Below are 14,784 nucleotides of genomic sequence, written 5' to 3'. Positions count from 1 at the left end.
TTTGGTTTGTTGCACAGTAGTGTGGTGCTACCTGGTGTTACTGCAACTGTATGTTGGCTACATTGTGTGGCACCGGAAAATCCGGCTGGTTTGTCGATCCTGAACCGTGCGAGTAGTGGGTGTGCTCGTTCTCGTCAGGACGCTGGAGAAATAATATTCTGCGGTTTATTCTCGATGAGCGCGTGTAATTCTGGGTGCTAGCAGTGCGTATGCATTCCGATCTTGGTTTTGGCAGCCCATGCTTTGAATGTGCGCTTAGGCAAAGCGCAACAAGAAAGCACGTGTGCAAGAATTCGCTCTATCAGCGCGGCAACTCTCCGTTTTGTCCAAGAGTTCACAAAATGTTTGAAGTATGCGTGAGGTATTTTATTCAGCTTAAGACCGGCAGCAGAGAGGTGTCTGGCGGACGTATAAATAATAGCGGTAAGCCTGGGCAGAACTCTGACCAAACCAAAATTGTTTACTTCTGTGGCAATGCAGAGCGCTGTTTTCAAAATCGCCTGCGGCCGTGCTGCAGAACGCAATCATGCTGGGATTTGGTTGTCATACATGACAGATTTCCTTGTACACAAGCTTGGTTCAGTAAAGGTGTGCCAGACGAACCAGCACGCTGACTGACATTTGCCGAGTAACGCACCATTGCAGGGTCCCCAAAAGAGCTGCCCTACGAACCGCTGCTGCTGCTTGGTAGGCGTAAATTTAGTGGCATTGTGCTGAAGCCTCCAAAGCTAGAAACTGCCAGCGAGCCAATATAATCGTGCATTTCTTTGCACAACACAGGATATGATGCACTTCCGACCTTGTCTGTTATATAACTGCATTGTTTTTCACTTGGTGGTGGTGTGACACTTTTATTAAAACAGCCTTTCTGCTAGGCGTTCGATAGGTCCCGAGTCAAGGCGACGAGGGTGCGTAGCAGTTTCAGATTCAGGGAGGCGAGCCAGATGGGCCGCGGTGGGGATGGGGGGAAATGATAGGCGGGGGACTGGAAGGCTGAGTGGCACTGTGTAAGGCAGTGTTCTATGTCTGCATATGTGTGTGACAGTTTGGGCACTGAGGTGTGGGTTCAACATGTTATGTGCAAAGACAAAAGTCACAGTTTTGGTGTAGGAATGCAACTTATATGCAATCTGTACAGATGTGGGCATGCCTGTATGGCGAAGAAGTAACATCCAGTCAACGTGATGACACCATGAAGATATTATAAGGGGCTTTGTATTGATTTTAGTTACGCATTGAACAGATAAATGTAGAAGCAAGAAGCTACCGAATAGGATTACAAGATGCTGTACCATGATAGTAACGCCCCACACACTCTGCAGCCTTGTTTTGGCACCTAAGGACTGTTTTGTCTGCTCGTTAGCTGATGTAACTTCAGGATAGAAGTGAATCAAGTAATGTCGTTGTAAGTAATGTAAAAGTTGTATTGGTTCCAAAAGCAGTACTTCGCGATCTCCCATTTTTTAAAATCTAAATCTGATATCACGCTGAGGAGCTCGCATGTCTTATCTATATACCTGCATATATTCTACATACATAATGCTTACATATAATACCTATTTAAGTCTAGCAGTTCGACGGGGCCAAAACTCTGAGGTTAGCCAGCAGACTACTGTGATGCGTGCGAGCAGTAAAACTGTGCAAGATACAAACTCCATGACAACTTTGCTCATGCCTAGCAATCAAATCAGTGAAATGCACAGTAACAGGCAATACATTTAAGTGTTTCTGAACTTAATTCCAACAAATGGCAGTTTTTATTCGATGCTCCTAGCAGGCAACTCCTCTGACCTCTGGCTGACCTCTGCAAAGCAGCCACAGGGAACACCCAGGTTTCAAAGCAGACTATGGGAGTATTCTGGTTGGTTGCAAAGGAAGCAAGGATATAATATCCATGACCATTTGTTGTTTACCAAACTTTGTCAGAAGTGAAATAAGCACAGAGCCAGCTCTGCAAAGACAAGATATATTTCTTAAAGCCACAATTGCACCGCAATAAAGCATATCCGATCCTTGAACAGCCTAAGCACATATATGGAATTTTTAAATCACCCTAAAGTAGACTATAGAGGTCGGTGGGCAAAACGGACGCACACACTGAATTTGTAAACAAGCATGGCAACATCTTAGACAAAATATTCTTTCAGTTACTGGCTTTACAAGCAGACATTGCTGTCACCAACTTTGTAGGTCCATAACAACTGGGCAGTGAAACTTCATTTGTGCTGCAATACATTGGGAAGACACCGTCAGGCAGAAAGAGCTCACCGTGTTTGTACTATGTATAATGTATCACAGGGAACTGACGTGGACAACAAGTGTAACTAGCAGCTAAGGCTTTGGAAACACCATACTAAACCAGCTTGTAACCATCTCCAAGGAAGAAAAAATGAAAAAAGACAAACATTAATATGACCAACAGAAATAAGAGCTAATACAAAAACGAGCAAATGCAACAAGAACTGCACACCACGAAAAAATCACAGACAGACAAAGACAAAACATGTAAAAATAAACAGTGACTGGCCTCAAAAAATGAGCAACACAGATGAACTGCACTGAAATATCAAAAATGTAAATGCAGTGTGAAAATAAAGACAAATGGCAATGCCCAAAGCATAGGAAGCTAATAAATGGCTCACTAAAAAATGCTTTGTATACCAGTAAAAAAAAACAAAATGTAAATATTTTATTCTCTCTGCAAAAGATACAGAAAACTTTGTAGAAAACTAGACTACTAATGATGCCTCTCCAAAAAAAGAAGAAAGCTGGTTCCTTCACAAAAACACCCCAGCAATGTTAGCAATACACTTCAAATAGTAACAAAGAAGTACACTTCAAACAGCAACAAAGAAATACCTCCTACAAATCTAGTCAGTTCTTGCAAAACTTAGTAATGCAAGAAAGCTGCATGTCCCTTAAAGCGCTCAATGCAGTAAGGAAGTAGAGGGTTCCTTTTGCCCGAAAATTTCAACCAATGTGGCTCTGTCTCATGCACCAAAGAGACTGGAAAAGCCACTTAGCACCGGCTTGTCAGTGGAAATCTCAAGAAGCAGTGGGAATCACACTTTGTGCAGCCCAACACTGTGCAGAGTTCACCCACATCTGGCTCAATACAATGCCTCTAACAGTCGGGAGGTCTTGAATCCGCAGTTTACTCCGAAGGGCATGGCTGGCAGCTCTGAGAGACGTCTTCAAGACTAGCTTCACTACCGCTGCTAATACCCGATGTCTCAGTTGAGTCGCAATGATTGAGTGATGTGTCAGTTGAGTTGCAACGACTGAGTGCTCGCCGAGCAGCAGCCTTCTTTTTGTTGGCTGCTTTCTTCTGGTTTCGGCGACGCCGAGCTAACACACTTGAATTGGCCCTGCATGAGAGACAAGACAGATACAATGACTGCAACAATGTTAACTCAGTTGAAACAGTTTACACAACAAGACAATGCAAAAACATGCATCTCTTAGCCCACAGGGGTGCATAGTTGAACCAACAGAGATGCACAGTACAAAATAGTTTACCAAGTCTTTCATATAATGAAGTTTGTTTCGAGAAAATGCTAGTTCAGCGAGATCTTCATGAAAGTACATCTTAACTGCAATTTCTGTAGAACTAGTAAGAGAGGCCAGAAGTTACGGCTAAATCTTCAAAGAGAAAATGCTAGTTCAGTGAGATCTTCAAGAAAACAAAGCATTTCCCACTTTGTATTCATCAGTTACATGTTGTTCTTAGACACTGATTTACAATAGTGAGCATAGCTCACTTCAAAAATTCTATGGACCACTTTCACGGGCGAAGAAGAAAGCGGGCGTTGAACAGGAGAACGGACCCTCCTCCTGTTACTGGCTTGTGCAGCAGACGAGCGGTGGGCTCTGCATACGCTGTACTGAGCTTGGAACTGTTTTCTTGCTATTTCAGTGCACTTCAACACAGCACAATTTTTTTATAGCATACACACCCCAGGCGAGTATTCGGCAAGAATATCTTCTCATACTTGGATTTCGAGAAAAGAAAAAGCAATAAAGAAAGGTACTCTGTACTAGCCATTGCGACTTTACTGTTTTGGTTTGTAATTTCATATATGACACATGGCAGAACGGTGGGGCTAAGAATTAACATGCAGAAAACCAAAGTAATGTTCAACAGCCTAGCAAGGGAACAGCAGTTCACAATTGGTAGCGAGGTGCTGGAAGTAGTAAGAGAATATGTCTACTTAGGGCAGGTAGTGACCGCAAATCCTGATCATGAGAGGGAAATAACTAGAAGAATAAGAATGGGGTGGAGTGCATATGGCAGGTTCTCTCAGATCATGTATGGTAGCTTACCAATATCCCTGAAGAGAAAAGTATACAACAGCTGTATCCTACCGGTACTCACCTATGGGGCAGAAACGTGGAGGCTAACAAAGAGGGTTCAGCTTAAGTTAAGGACAACGCAGCAAGCTATGGAAAGGAAAATGATAGGTGTAACGTTCGGAAGAGGGCGGAAGAGGGCGGAGTGGGTGAGGGAACAAACGCGGGTTAATGCCATCTTAGTTGAAATCAAGAGGAAGAAATGGGCTTGGGCAGGGCATGTCATGCGAAGGCAAGATAACCGCTGGTCTTTAAGGGTAACAGAGTGGATTCCAAGAGAAATCAAACGTAGCAGGGGACGGCAGAAAGTTAGGTGGGCGGATGAGATTAAGAAGTTTGTGGGGATACAGTGGCGGCAACTGACAAAGGACAGGGTTAATTGGAGAGACATGGGAGAGGCCTTTGCCCTGCAGTGGGTGTAGTCAGGCTGATGATGATGATGATGATGATATGACACATATAGACACGGCGTGGTCAGTTTATTGAGGCAGTGCCGCACAGTTGCGTAATAAAGAAAAATGCATTAGGCTTCACCTGAACGCTTTTGATCCTAAGCAATATGTTTCATACTTGATTTACAAATACGCCAGAATTTTCATGCCACCTTTGTACAGAACATGTCCTTTTCAGTGAAGCGCAAAGTGATTCTGCATGTGGACATATCAAATTTGTCGAGCATACGTGAAGAGGGCAGTGCAAGAAAGTGATGTACAGGACTGAATCCTTCAAATGAGCCGTACTTGTGGAAGAAGCAGTGTTAGGTAGCAAAAATCTATGCAAACAGTTTTAAAAATCATCTAAGCATTGATTAAACTTTTAAATATAATGCACAAGTATTTTCAAATATGCATAGAACGCTTTTCGCATGTATTCCATATTTTTGATTGCATCTGGTACACCAAATTTAAAGCCTTCAAAATATGGCCACGCCTTTACGAAGTGTAAATGTTTGGGCAGGTTGGTCAGACATGCTTTGCAGTGACTGGCACAACGGGATATGACATGCACATGAATAGGACACACACAAGCTCCAAGCCAAGTGGCAGTTGTGTGTGTCCTATTCATGTCTGCCTCATTTCCCACTGCCCCACAGTTGTCGCAAAACATGGCCACGTCAGCTTAGCATAACAGTTCCTGTTTTTTTAAAACTTCAAACAATGTCAAGATTTCCAGCCACACTATTTGTTTATACTGGCATATGTCACTTGCACCTGTGCACATTTGTCAAGGGCAAGCAGTGCTGGTGACGGGGGTGCGAGATTAAGATAGGAGCAGTGAGTGTCATGTCAGATCAATTTTCTCCTTAAAAAAGCCCCCTCCCAGAAAAGCTAACATAGCAATCATGACCAGATCAGGAACTAGATGGCACTACTTCTCCATGGTGGTACCATGAGAGATTAGTGCATACGGAGTAATACTTGTTGGGGGGCTAGTTGGTGCATGTTTCCAGACAAGGGTTGTAGCGCCGAATCAGTTGGAAGTAGCGCCTGTCCCGTCTAGCTTCTGTGTGTTGTCTGTTTCGGCGCTACAACCCTTGTCTGGAAAGTGCATATGGAACCTGCGCTGCCAAGGGACGTGTCTAAATCTGACACCTGGCAACATCTGGTTTTAAAATGAGCAATCACGTCGTAGGATGAAGCAGATGCGCCGTTGGAGGGAGGCAGGCGTGGTCACTGGCTCGTCAACTTTCTGTTGTGTTCGTAGACTTTCTGTCTCAGGTTTACTGTTCCGAAGAGCAACTGATTTTCAAGTCTAGTTTAGCAATACAACTTGATCACCGCAGTTGCCTGCCAACATCAATACCAGCTGTGATGTCGCAGCACAGCACAAAACATGCCGTAGTTGATGCCGCACCATGGGTTTCGAAGTAAAACTCCTGTCTAGTGTTTTTTTTGCTCTCGTTTACCTAAGAATGGCGGAAGCCTTTGTACACCAAATTATGTGCGCACCAGTAAGGAAACACTTTCAAGCAAGCAAGCTTCATGCCAATATGCACGGGGTCAACATTCAAGCAGACTTCAGTACGACACAGTGACCATTTGTAGCAATATAGTCAGTCTGAGAACATGCTCTTATATCCTAGTAGGAGCCAAAAATTACTCAACACTGGAAATTCTTGTATTTAGTGTCATGCAATGAAATACAGATTCAGAGAAAAGCTGCTTTGCAGCCTCTGCAGTGCTATGCGAAATTTGCAGCTGGTGTGACTTTAACATGCCTTCCTCTGCCCCTTTAAGTGCACCAAACATCATCAAGTGCACACAGAAATATCGGGGAGATTCCTTTGCTGTTAGTCACCCCTGCCCTGTCCACAGCGCTGGGTACACGGGGGGGGGGGGGACAACGGTGTCAAAATGCATGGCTCTGGGCTGCCCCGACAAAGCAACAACTGCATGCAAGCTTCTGCTGCGTATGTGCTAGGTGTGGTTCCGATTGGTAGCGTCCAATCTCAGTGCTGGGTGAGTGAAATGAGGGAGTGAAACGAGTTTTCGTCTCATCTTTTTATTTTGAATTTTCAAAGTGGAATAACTTTTGTTTGAATGCTCCGATTTCAATAATTATTTTTGTGCTGGTCTCTAGAACACATGATGAATCTATTTAACGATATTAATCGGTACTGAGGAAAGAATTGCGGTGCCCCTTTAAAGGACCATAGACAACCAACTTTAGTTGCATGTTTTCTTCTTCTAAATGATGCGTTAGACATTAGAATACATGGGTCACAATGTGGTATTTGCCTACGACCACTAAATAATTTATAAGTGAATTTTTTCTTCACGCTATTTCGGGTTCTTCGAACAAACGATAGCTGCAACTTGTAGCTGCTGTTTAGGTCACATGAGGCACGAAAAAAACAATCATTGATACGTGATTACCTACAATGCTTAATAAGCAGGTGCACTAAATAGGATTCTGAGCTCGCCTTTTTACCGCGGGAACTCTATCTAGACGCTCCAAGCGTTCTACATGCTCCAAGCATTCTAAGAAACTTCGCATTATTATGCTGGCTGCTGCATTTTTTTATCAACTGACCTCCGAGAGTAGGAGGAGTCAACCACCATGTGGAGTGCCTTTCAACCAGTCGCATGGCAGCTTGCTGCTCTGCCATCAGCAGAGTGATACATAGTAAGACGCAGAGCGATCTGCGAGAGGAAACAGCCCATGTGTATTTTTATTTGCAATGGGCATCTGTTGTAAATTATCTGTTGTAAAAAGCGAAGCCACCACATGACTGGCTGAAAGGCACTCCACATGGTGGTTGACTCCTCCTACTCTCGGAGGTCAGTTTAAGAAGGAAAGGTGGGAGCCGGGACGTTTAATATGATCTAATAGGGAAATCGGTCGCACAGGACAATGATTCAATGTTTCCAAGAATGCTCGGAGCACGTAGATGGAGTTCCTGTGGTAAAAAGATGATCACAGAATCCTCTTTAGTGCACCTTTAAATCAGCCTGCTTCTAGAGCTGGAATGACAATATAAGATGTCTCATCATTTTTTTCCCACCTGACATGACCTAAACGCCAACTACATGTCACAGCCATTATTTGGCTAGTGCAACCAAAGCTTCTTAAACCGTCAGAGCGACGCTGCTGACTCGCCGTGGACATGGAAGCTGCAAGATGCCTGAAAAAATCCAACCAACAGGCATCTCTGAACACAATTATGGAGGAGCGTGATTGTGGGTTCTCTTCTGTGTGTAGGAATGTACTATTTAGCATAAGTGTTCATGATGAGAGAACGTAGTGATTGAGTGAGTTTATGTACTCTCTTCAGAAGGTGTTTCAGAGCCTCTTTAATCTAACGTAGAGCTTGATACCACAATCTCACAAGAGCATACAAGTGCAAATTTGGAGTGTTCCCATTAAAAGGCAAGACAGTTTTACCTTGTTGGATACTGCAATTCTGCCATGCAAAAATAACAAATATACTGCCAGAACAGTGTGGTAGTTATGACAGTAAATTCTGCAAAATGTCTTCCGTTCGATTTCGAGTATATCACTGATCATCATTTACATGTTCATCTCTACACCATATTTCAACTGCAAAAGGCAGAGTTCAGTTTAAAATGTGCATAACTGGTGGCCACAAACAGACACACTAAAAAAAATTACATGTACAAACTTTTGCAACATACAGACCTATTACTGCAATGTACAAGACCCTGAAGATTCATCATTCTGCAGACAGTGTTGTATTACTCTTGGCCAGAACCTCTAGCAATGTCTCGAGTTAACAGATCTTGACATCATTATTGCTAAAATGCATGCATGCATTTCAGAACAGTAGAAGAAAAATGTACATGCCACAGCCTGTGCAATGGTGGCAGGTGAAATGTCGCCATTATCTATAACCACATTACTACTGCACAATAAGCACTGCCGCCTTCGTATGCATTTTGTTTAAGAAGCTCTGAAGCTTTTATAACTTGCCGAATTGTTGCAAAGTGAGGTAAGGAACATCTGGGCCAAATTGAGTTCTCCACGCATAACACAGCACTTATAGCCTTGCTCTGAAACTTCACTTTCCTGAGCCTGGTGAAATCCCTGTCCTCAAATTTACTTCAGATTTTTACTGATATCTCCTTATGGCAACGAGAGGACAGCTGTTAGCCAGATTTTTTCAACACCATGAATGGAACATGCCAATGGGAATAGAGGAGCTGAGAAATTGGGCAGTAATTTGCTTACATACACGAGCAAACAGAAAACGCAAAGCGCAGTCAGTGGAATCGATGACAGAGCACCAGAAGGTTCTTGCAGTGGAGGAATGGACATATGATTTTTAGTGCAGCAGGAATCATGGAAGGCAATTTTCAGTGGTTTGTAACACGTACCACCAGTACCAGTTGCTTTTGAAAAATTTGTTATCTGTTATACTACCCCAACTGTAGAAAGCAGTCAGTGGCTCCAACTAAAGGTGCAGATTAGAAAAAGCCATAATATAAAGTCAGATAAAACTCCAGGATGTAGTGGCACACACTTAAGCCCTCCAGCAAATGGTATGGACTGATTCTCAGGACATCCTGGTTAATCCCATTACACCTGCTGGTGCGACATCACAGGAGGCTGGCAAGTGCAATGGGATTAATCACAGACCAAAAGGATTAACCTTAAAAACAGGATAAGCTGCTCAAATCCTGAGAGTGCTTACCAAACAAGGTGGATGGCCCTAAAGTTGTTAAGCTAGCTTATCATGGCATCCACAGGCTAGCACATTTAATCAAGCTGTAATGCTTGCTGGACGTCGGCGAGCTCCAGCATTTGCTTCGCCGTTTGCACCAAGCAAACTTGACCTAACCTCAAGCCAACAACGTCAGAGTTCAAGTTCAGACATCAGGTCTTCTAGTCATAAAAGTCAGGGTCCCAAGAAGCCTCCAATGGTGCTGGCTACCAAATGTCAGACATGTCATTGCAAGTTCACCCCACAAATAGCAAGAGTAAACAGCAAGGTCATAATCTGCAAGTAATTTTGGTGGAGCACTATCCTAACAAGCCAACCTCGTCAGAAAAAAAGCTCACTCGCAGCAAAATCACGCAACAGAACTCAAGCTTTGACTTCAAAAGTTTGAGCTGCCATTACTCCCACCCGTTGAAAATGTCCACAACCATAGGATGTATGCTTTGCATGCACTTGCCTAGCGTGGGCATCAATCCAATGTACGAGGTCTGTAAGCTAACTTGGCAAGCTTTAAAGAACGAAAATGTGCTCTATGAAGATTTGACTAGTACAAGGCTATAGGCAGTCGTCTTGACTAGGTCAGCATGTCTTTTAAATGCTATTGGTTTGTTAATTAACAAAGATAAGCTAGCTAACCTTTTAATTGTTAGCTTTAGCATAAGATTTTCAATGCAAAAGTTGTAGAGCAAGTTGAGAAATGTCCATTTCTGTTGTTCCTTTTTTATTTTTTTTACCCTAAAATGAAGCCCACAAGATTTAAAACTTGTCATGTGACTGTGCACTCCGATGTCACAATGTTAGTGCCTTAAAACGTGCAGACTGAAAAAAATTGATTACACAAAGCAAGGCCAGGGGTAAGAAATTCCAGTTAGTTTTGGTTTCAACTACTTCAGTGCACTTGGTGAATGGAGGGGAGAACTGACGTTAATAAATGAATAATTCCAGCACACATATGCAGTATGAGAGGCTGCGGTGGTGGCCGAATTGCCTGCGGCACCAGAAGTAAAGCTCCTCTGTTTTTGCTGGCGGTAGTTCGAATCCTGCTCAGAGATGACATTTCTTTTTTAGTGCGCTAGCACTAAGGCTTCCAATCTCGAAAAAATCTGCTGTCATTTTTATGTGAAACCAGCTAGACCTGCAGAAATAAATATATATATTGCCTCGACTGCACTGCACCTGGGTTTCGAACCCCTGGCGGCGCGAACAGATCAGCTTCGCTGGCCACTGCATGAGAGCACTGTGCTATCTCGCCGATCACGCCTCGTGTTAAACTGCTGCTCTCTCGCGCTGTGCACTGCACGTCTTCGTCTTCATCAACTTCCATTGCACAATGGACCCAGAACACACCACTGTCAAGTGCCCTCTCAAGGTGCTTTATGCGGTCCTGAAATTTTATAGTGCACTACCACGAAGGGCCCCAACCACTGATTTCGCCAAACTTTGCTGAAGCCTGAGCCTTAAACAGAAAGTGAAATGAAACACTACGTGCTTGTGCACATACTTCGAATTTAGCCAAGTAAACTAAATCGGTCATTTTTTTTTTCTGCTGGATAACGTTGCTGTCACAAACACACGACGCTTCTGTTGACTTTCCTCTGGATGCTATGGAAGGAATTGGTGCTGACGCCTGCATTGGCTGGACAATGGTATATATAGAAAGTTTCCTCGACGGATTTGTGATAAAGCACTCGTGCTTCATTTTGCCAAAATCATGATGCTGCGGCATATGTGCAACTACACTGGACTGTTAGAAATAGCCTGTACTATGCTGCAAAATAATGACGGCATGGTAGTGCTCCTAGTGCAGCATCTTGGTCATAACAAAACCAATATTACCCACGTAGAATCACCTTTCTGACCGGTGGCCTTTTTATTCACCACAGTTTTCAGTTACCATTTTCCTTCAATCTGGAGCACATTTGAAGGTACCAATATTGCAACAAGAGAGTGCATGTAGTCCTGTGACAATTTTTCTTGCGGGCTGTATTATAAGCTCTAAAAAAATTGGCACTTTTCAACATGCTCTATGACAAAGAAAATTTTGAGTTCCAAGTCAGTGTAAGGATATCGTATTTCAACACTGTGCTAAGCTTGTAATACGGTTCCTGGCTATACATAAACATTGCTTCCACCACATATCAATCAGCGCTGAGGACATTTGCCATTTTTGACATAGTTATGTTGTAAGCTCAGACTGTCTTCATGATTAGTTATTTCAGCATAAATTACGCGGTCATCGGCAAAAAGCCCTATGTTATTGTTTATGCACTGAGGAAGATCATTAACGAAGATAAGAAAGAGAAGTGGGCCAAGCACTGATCCCTAGGGAAAGCCAGAAAGAACAGGGGCAGGGTTAGACGCTATGTTATTAGTTACTACAAACTGCTTTCTCTCGCTAAGCAAATTTTCAATCTATGCAAGCACAAATGGGTAAAGGTTTAAAAGTGATAACCTGCATTAACCGGCCATGAGGAACTTCATCAAAAGCTTTTTCAAAGTCAAGATAGCACCTATTACTAAGATATTATCTAGGTTAACGTGTACGATATGAAGAAATGTAGCTAATCGTGTTTCACAGGAAAGGCCTTTACGGAATCTGTGTTGTGCTAGGTGTACAAAATAATGGTGCTTGAGGTGCTTAATAACGTTGGAGACAATAACGTGCTCCATGGCTTTAGATGAGACGCTGGTTAATGATATAGGTCTGTAGTTGTAAATGGATGACTTTTTACCTGATTTAAAGACTTGGACGACCATCCCCATTCTTCATTCACTATGTACACAGCCCGAATAAAGTGACTGCATTAAAATGATGATCAGAAACTCACTAATTATTACCTTTGTGCTTTTCAATATCTTACAATTTATGTTACCGGTACCGGTAGCTGATGACAGCTTTAAATTATTTATTATATTAATGATACCAGTAGGCGTAATTACTACTGACACCATGGATCAGTGATTAGAGGGCGAGAGGACTTGGGGCAATTCAGGCTGTGTTCCTGTGTGAAGATTGAGCAAAAAGAATTGGTTGAAGGAGTCTGTGTAATCACTGTCATTGAGCGGTTTATCACAACTGTCAGTGATGGTTACCGCTTTGTTTTGAGGCGGATTGCTTCCCAAAATTGTCGGGGATTTGTTCTAAGCACGTTCGGTACAGTTGTGTCAAAAAAATTTTGCTTCGCGGCTTCTTAAACAGCTTTATTGTATGCCTCCCACACAGTTAGGTTATTTTTCAATTTTTCTACCCTGTACAGCAGTTTACTTTTATTTATAAGCTTTTTAATTGTGGTATTGAACCATGGGGCTGATGCTTTGTTAAATAGTTGTGGTGGTACAAACTTCCGAACGAGGTCATTCAGCTTACATTAAAGAAGGCACCAGTTTCCTTCAGTAGAATGCGCATGAAATCCGCTTTTGTAAGGGCTGTAGAAATTTTCCAGCTCCCTGTTTATTGCTTAATAATCACCGCGGTCATACAGAAGTATTTGTTTGTTAGTTGATTTTTTTTTTTTTTTGGCACAGGAATCCAAAAGTAGTGAGGATAACCTTATGGTCGCTTATTTCTTTGAGGTAATGAAGGGTCTGCAGACTAGAAGGATCAGACATTAGTAGCAGATGCAGTATGTTTGAGCTGCTAGTTGTCTCTAGTAGCCTAAGTGATCACCTGTGTTAGCTGGTATTCTAACAGGCAGTTAACAAAATTGGTGCTTTCTTCAGAAGTTGGGCATGAATTCTGAAACCAATCTATGTGAGGGTAGTTAAAATTTCTGAAAAGAATGAACTTCGCACGTGAGTACTTGGTATATAGGTAGTTTAGGGCGTCGAAATGTTTAATAAAGTCTGAATTCAGTTTCGGGGGACAGCAACACACGATAAGCCCACACGAGCTATTGCAGGTGATCCAAAGCATCTCTAAGGGAGTGTCAATGTGTACTTTAGAGTGACAGATGTCTTTTCTTACCGCGATCAAGACACCACTGCCTCCACTGATTAAATGATCTTGCCGATATATTACCAATTCAGGCGAGTAAGGAAACATTTCCAAGTCTGACAGCAGGCTTAAGCCACGTTTCCGTTAACACAATGATGTTGCATTCTCAAGACTAGATACTACGCTGATATCGGTTCGCTTGGACAGAGTGCTTCTAATGTTAGAGTAAAGCATGGAAAATGAAGCGTCGTTTCTGTGTTCTGAAGTGCGGCCTTCAAAGTTAAAAAATGACTGTCTGATGATAGGTAGCAGTAAGGTGTGTTCATCTAGCTAATAAGGGTTTATTTCCTTTGCAGCCTTTTCAGAGCTGCTTTGGAAATAAGATTTCATTCCAGTGATCAACTTTTGGTACCAGCGCTTGAAGCAGACGTCCTTTTCACATGGAAAACAAACTAATTCCTTACAAATGAAGCAGGTAGTAGCAGAAAAGTCCTCACAGATACTGCATGATGTATCTTTGAGTGTGAACCCCTTTCAGAAAATAAGCTCTTTTGTTTTAATTTCAACTTTCCTACTGTCTCAGTGCACCTTAAGTGTAGAATACCTATTTCCAAAGAGATGTATGTCCTTGAAGATGCTTTGTATGCACCATACTGGATGTGAACGATACTCTAGCATTCTATAACATTACTCTGCCACTCCACAAGAAGGAACGTGCAATGCAATCGCTGCTCTTTAACTCCACATGAATGTTTAGCCTGACAAATGCAGCAAAATAAAGAAAGCCGCATGACAATGACATTTATTTGCCTCTAAATGTAACACTAACTGAAGAGACATTAAAAAATTTGTATGAAAACTATGCTACTCAATGAGCAGAGTTCTTCCTGCTGAAATATGGCACAAACATTTGGCCAGTGCAAGTGCTAAGGTTATGCAGTTCAGGGACCAGCCCTGCTTCCTCTGTAATGCGAGGGTTGTTGAAAAGTAGCACAGACTAGAGAACAAACTCCCCTATGCTAAAGAGCAAGGCACCCTCTGCTACAGCCTCCTTCAAAAATATCCCCTTGCCTAAACCAGTCATCCAATAGCCCTCATGAAAGTCCGCACATCGGTGATGAATGATTCATTCTTCCTGGATGCGATAGCCCGATGGAATGCCCTGCCTAATAATACTGCTTCATGCATGGATCGAGCAATTTTTTCGCACTAAACTAGTGAGTCATCTGTGTTTTGCATGATGTTTTTCACCTTACCAAATAATCTGATCCTGTACGTGCTACTGCCTCTTCTCTTATGATAATTTTCTGCTTTGTTTCAT

General features: G+C 42.6%; 1 protein-coding gene across 1 annotated transcript in view; it reads right to left on the bottom strand.

The window, feature by feature from the left end:
- Window positions 1-1,952: 1,952 nt before the first annotated feature.
- LOC149350060 (uncharacterized) overlaps window positions 1,953-14,784 on the bottom strand; it is a 33,553-nt gene continuing 20,721 nt past the window's right edge. Inside the window, exon 5 of the mRNA XM_089579090.1 lies at window positions 1,953-3,368. Within this exon, the coding sequence (XP_089435216.1) occupies window positions 3,155-3,368 (214 nt within the window). The 3' untranslated portion in view covers window positions 1,953-3,154. The remainder of the gene's footprint in view (window positions 3,369-14,784) is intronic.

Source organism: Amblyomma mixtum, chromosome 3 (genome assembly GCF_055824585.1).
Source record: "Amblyomma mixtum isolate Tamu chromosome 3, ASM5582458v1, whole genome shotgun sequence".
In the NCBI taxonomy this organism is placed as follows: domain Eukaryota; kingdom Metazoa; phylum Arthropoda; class Arachnida; order Ixodida; family Ixodidae; genus Amblyomma; species Amblyomma mixtum.
The sequence above is the reverse complement of the archived record's forward strand: the minus strand, read 5'-3'. Positions and strand labels throughout refer to the sequence as shown.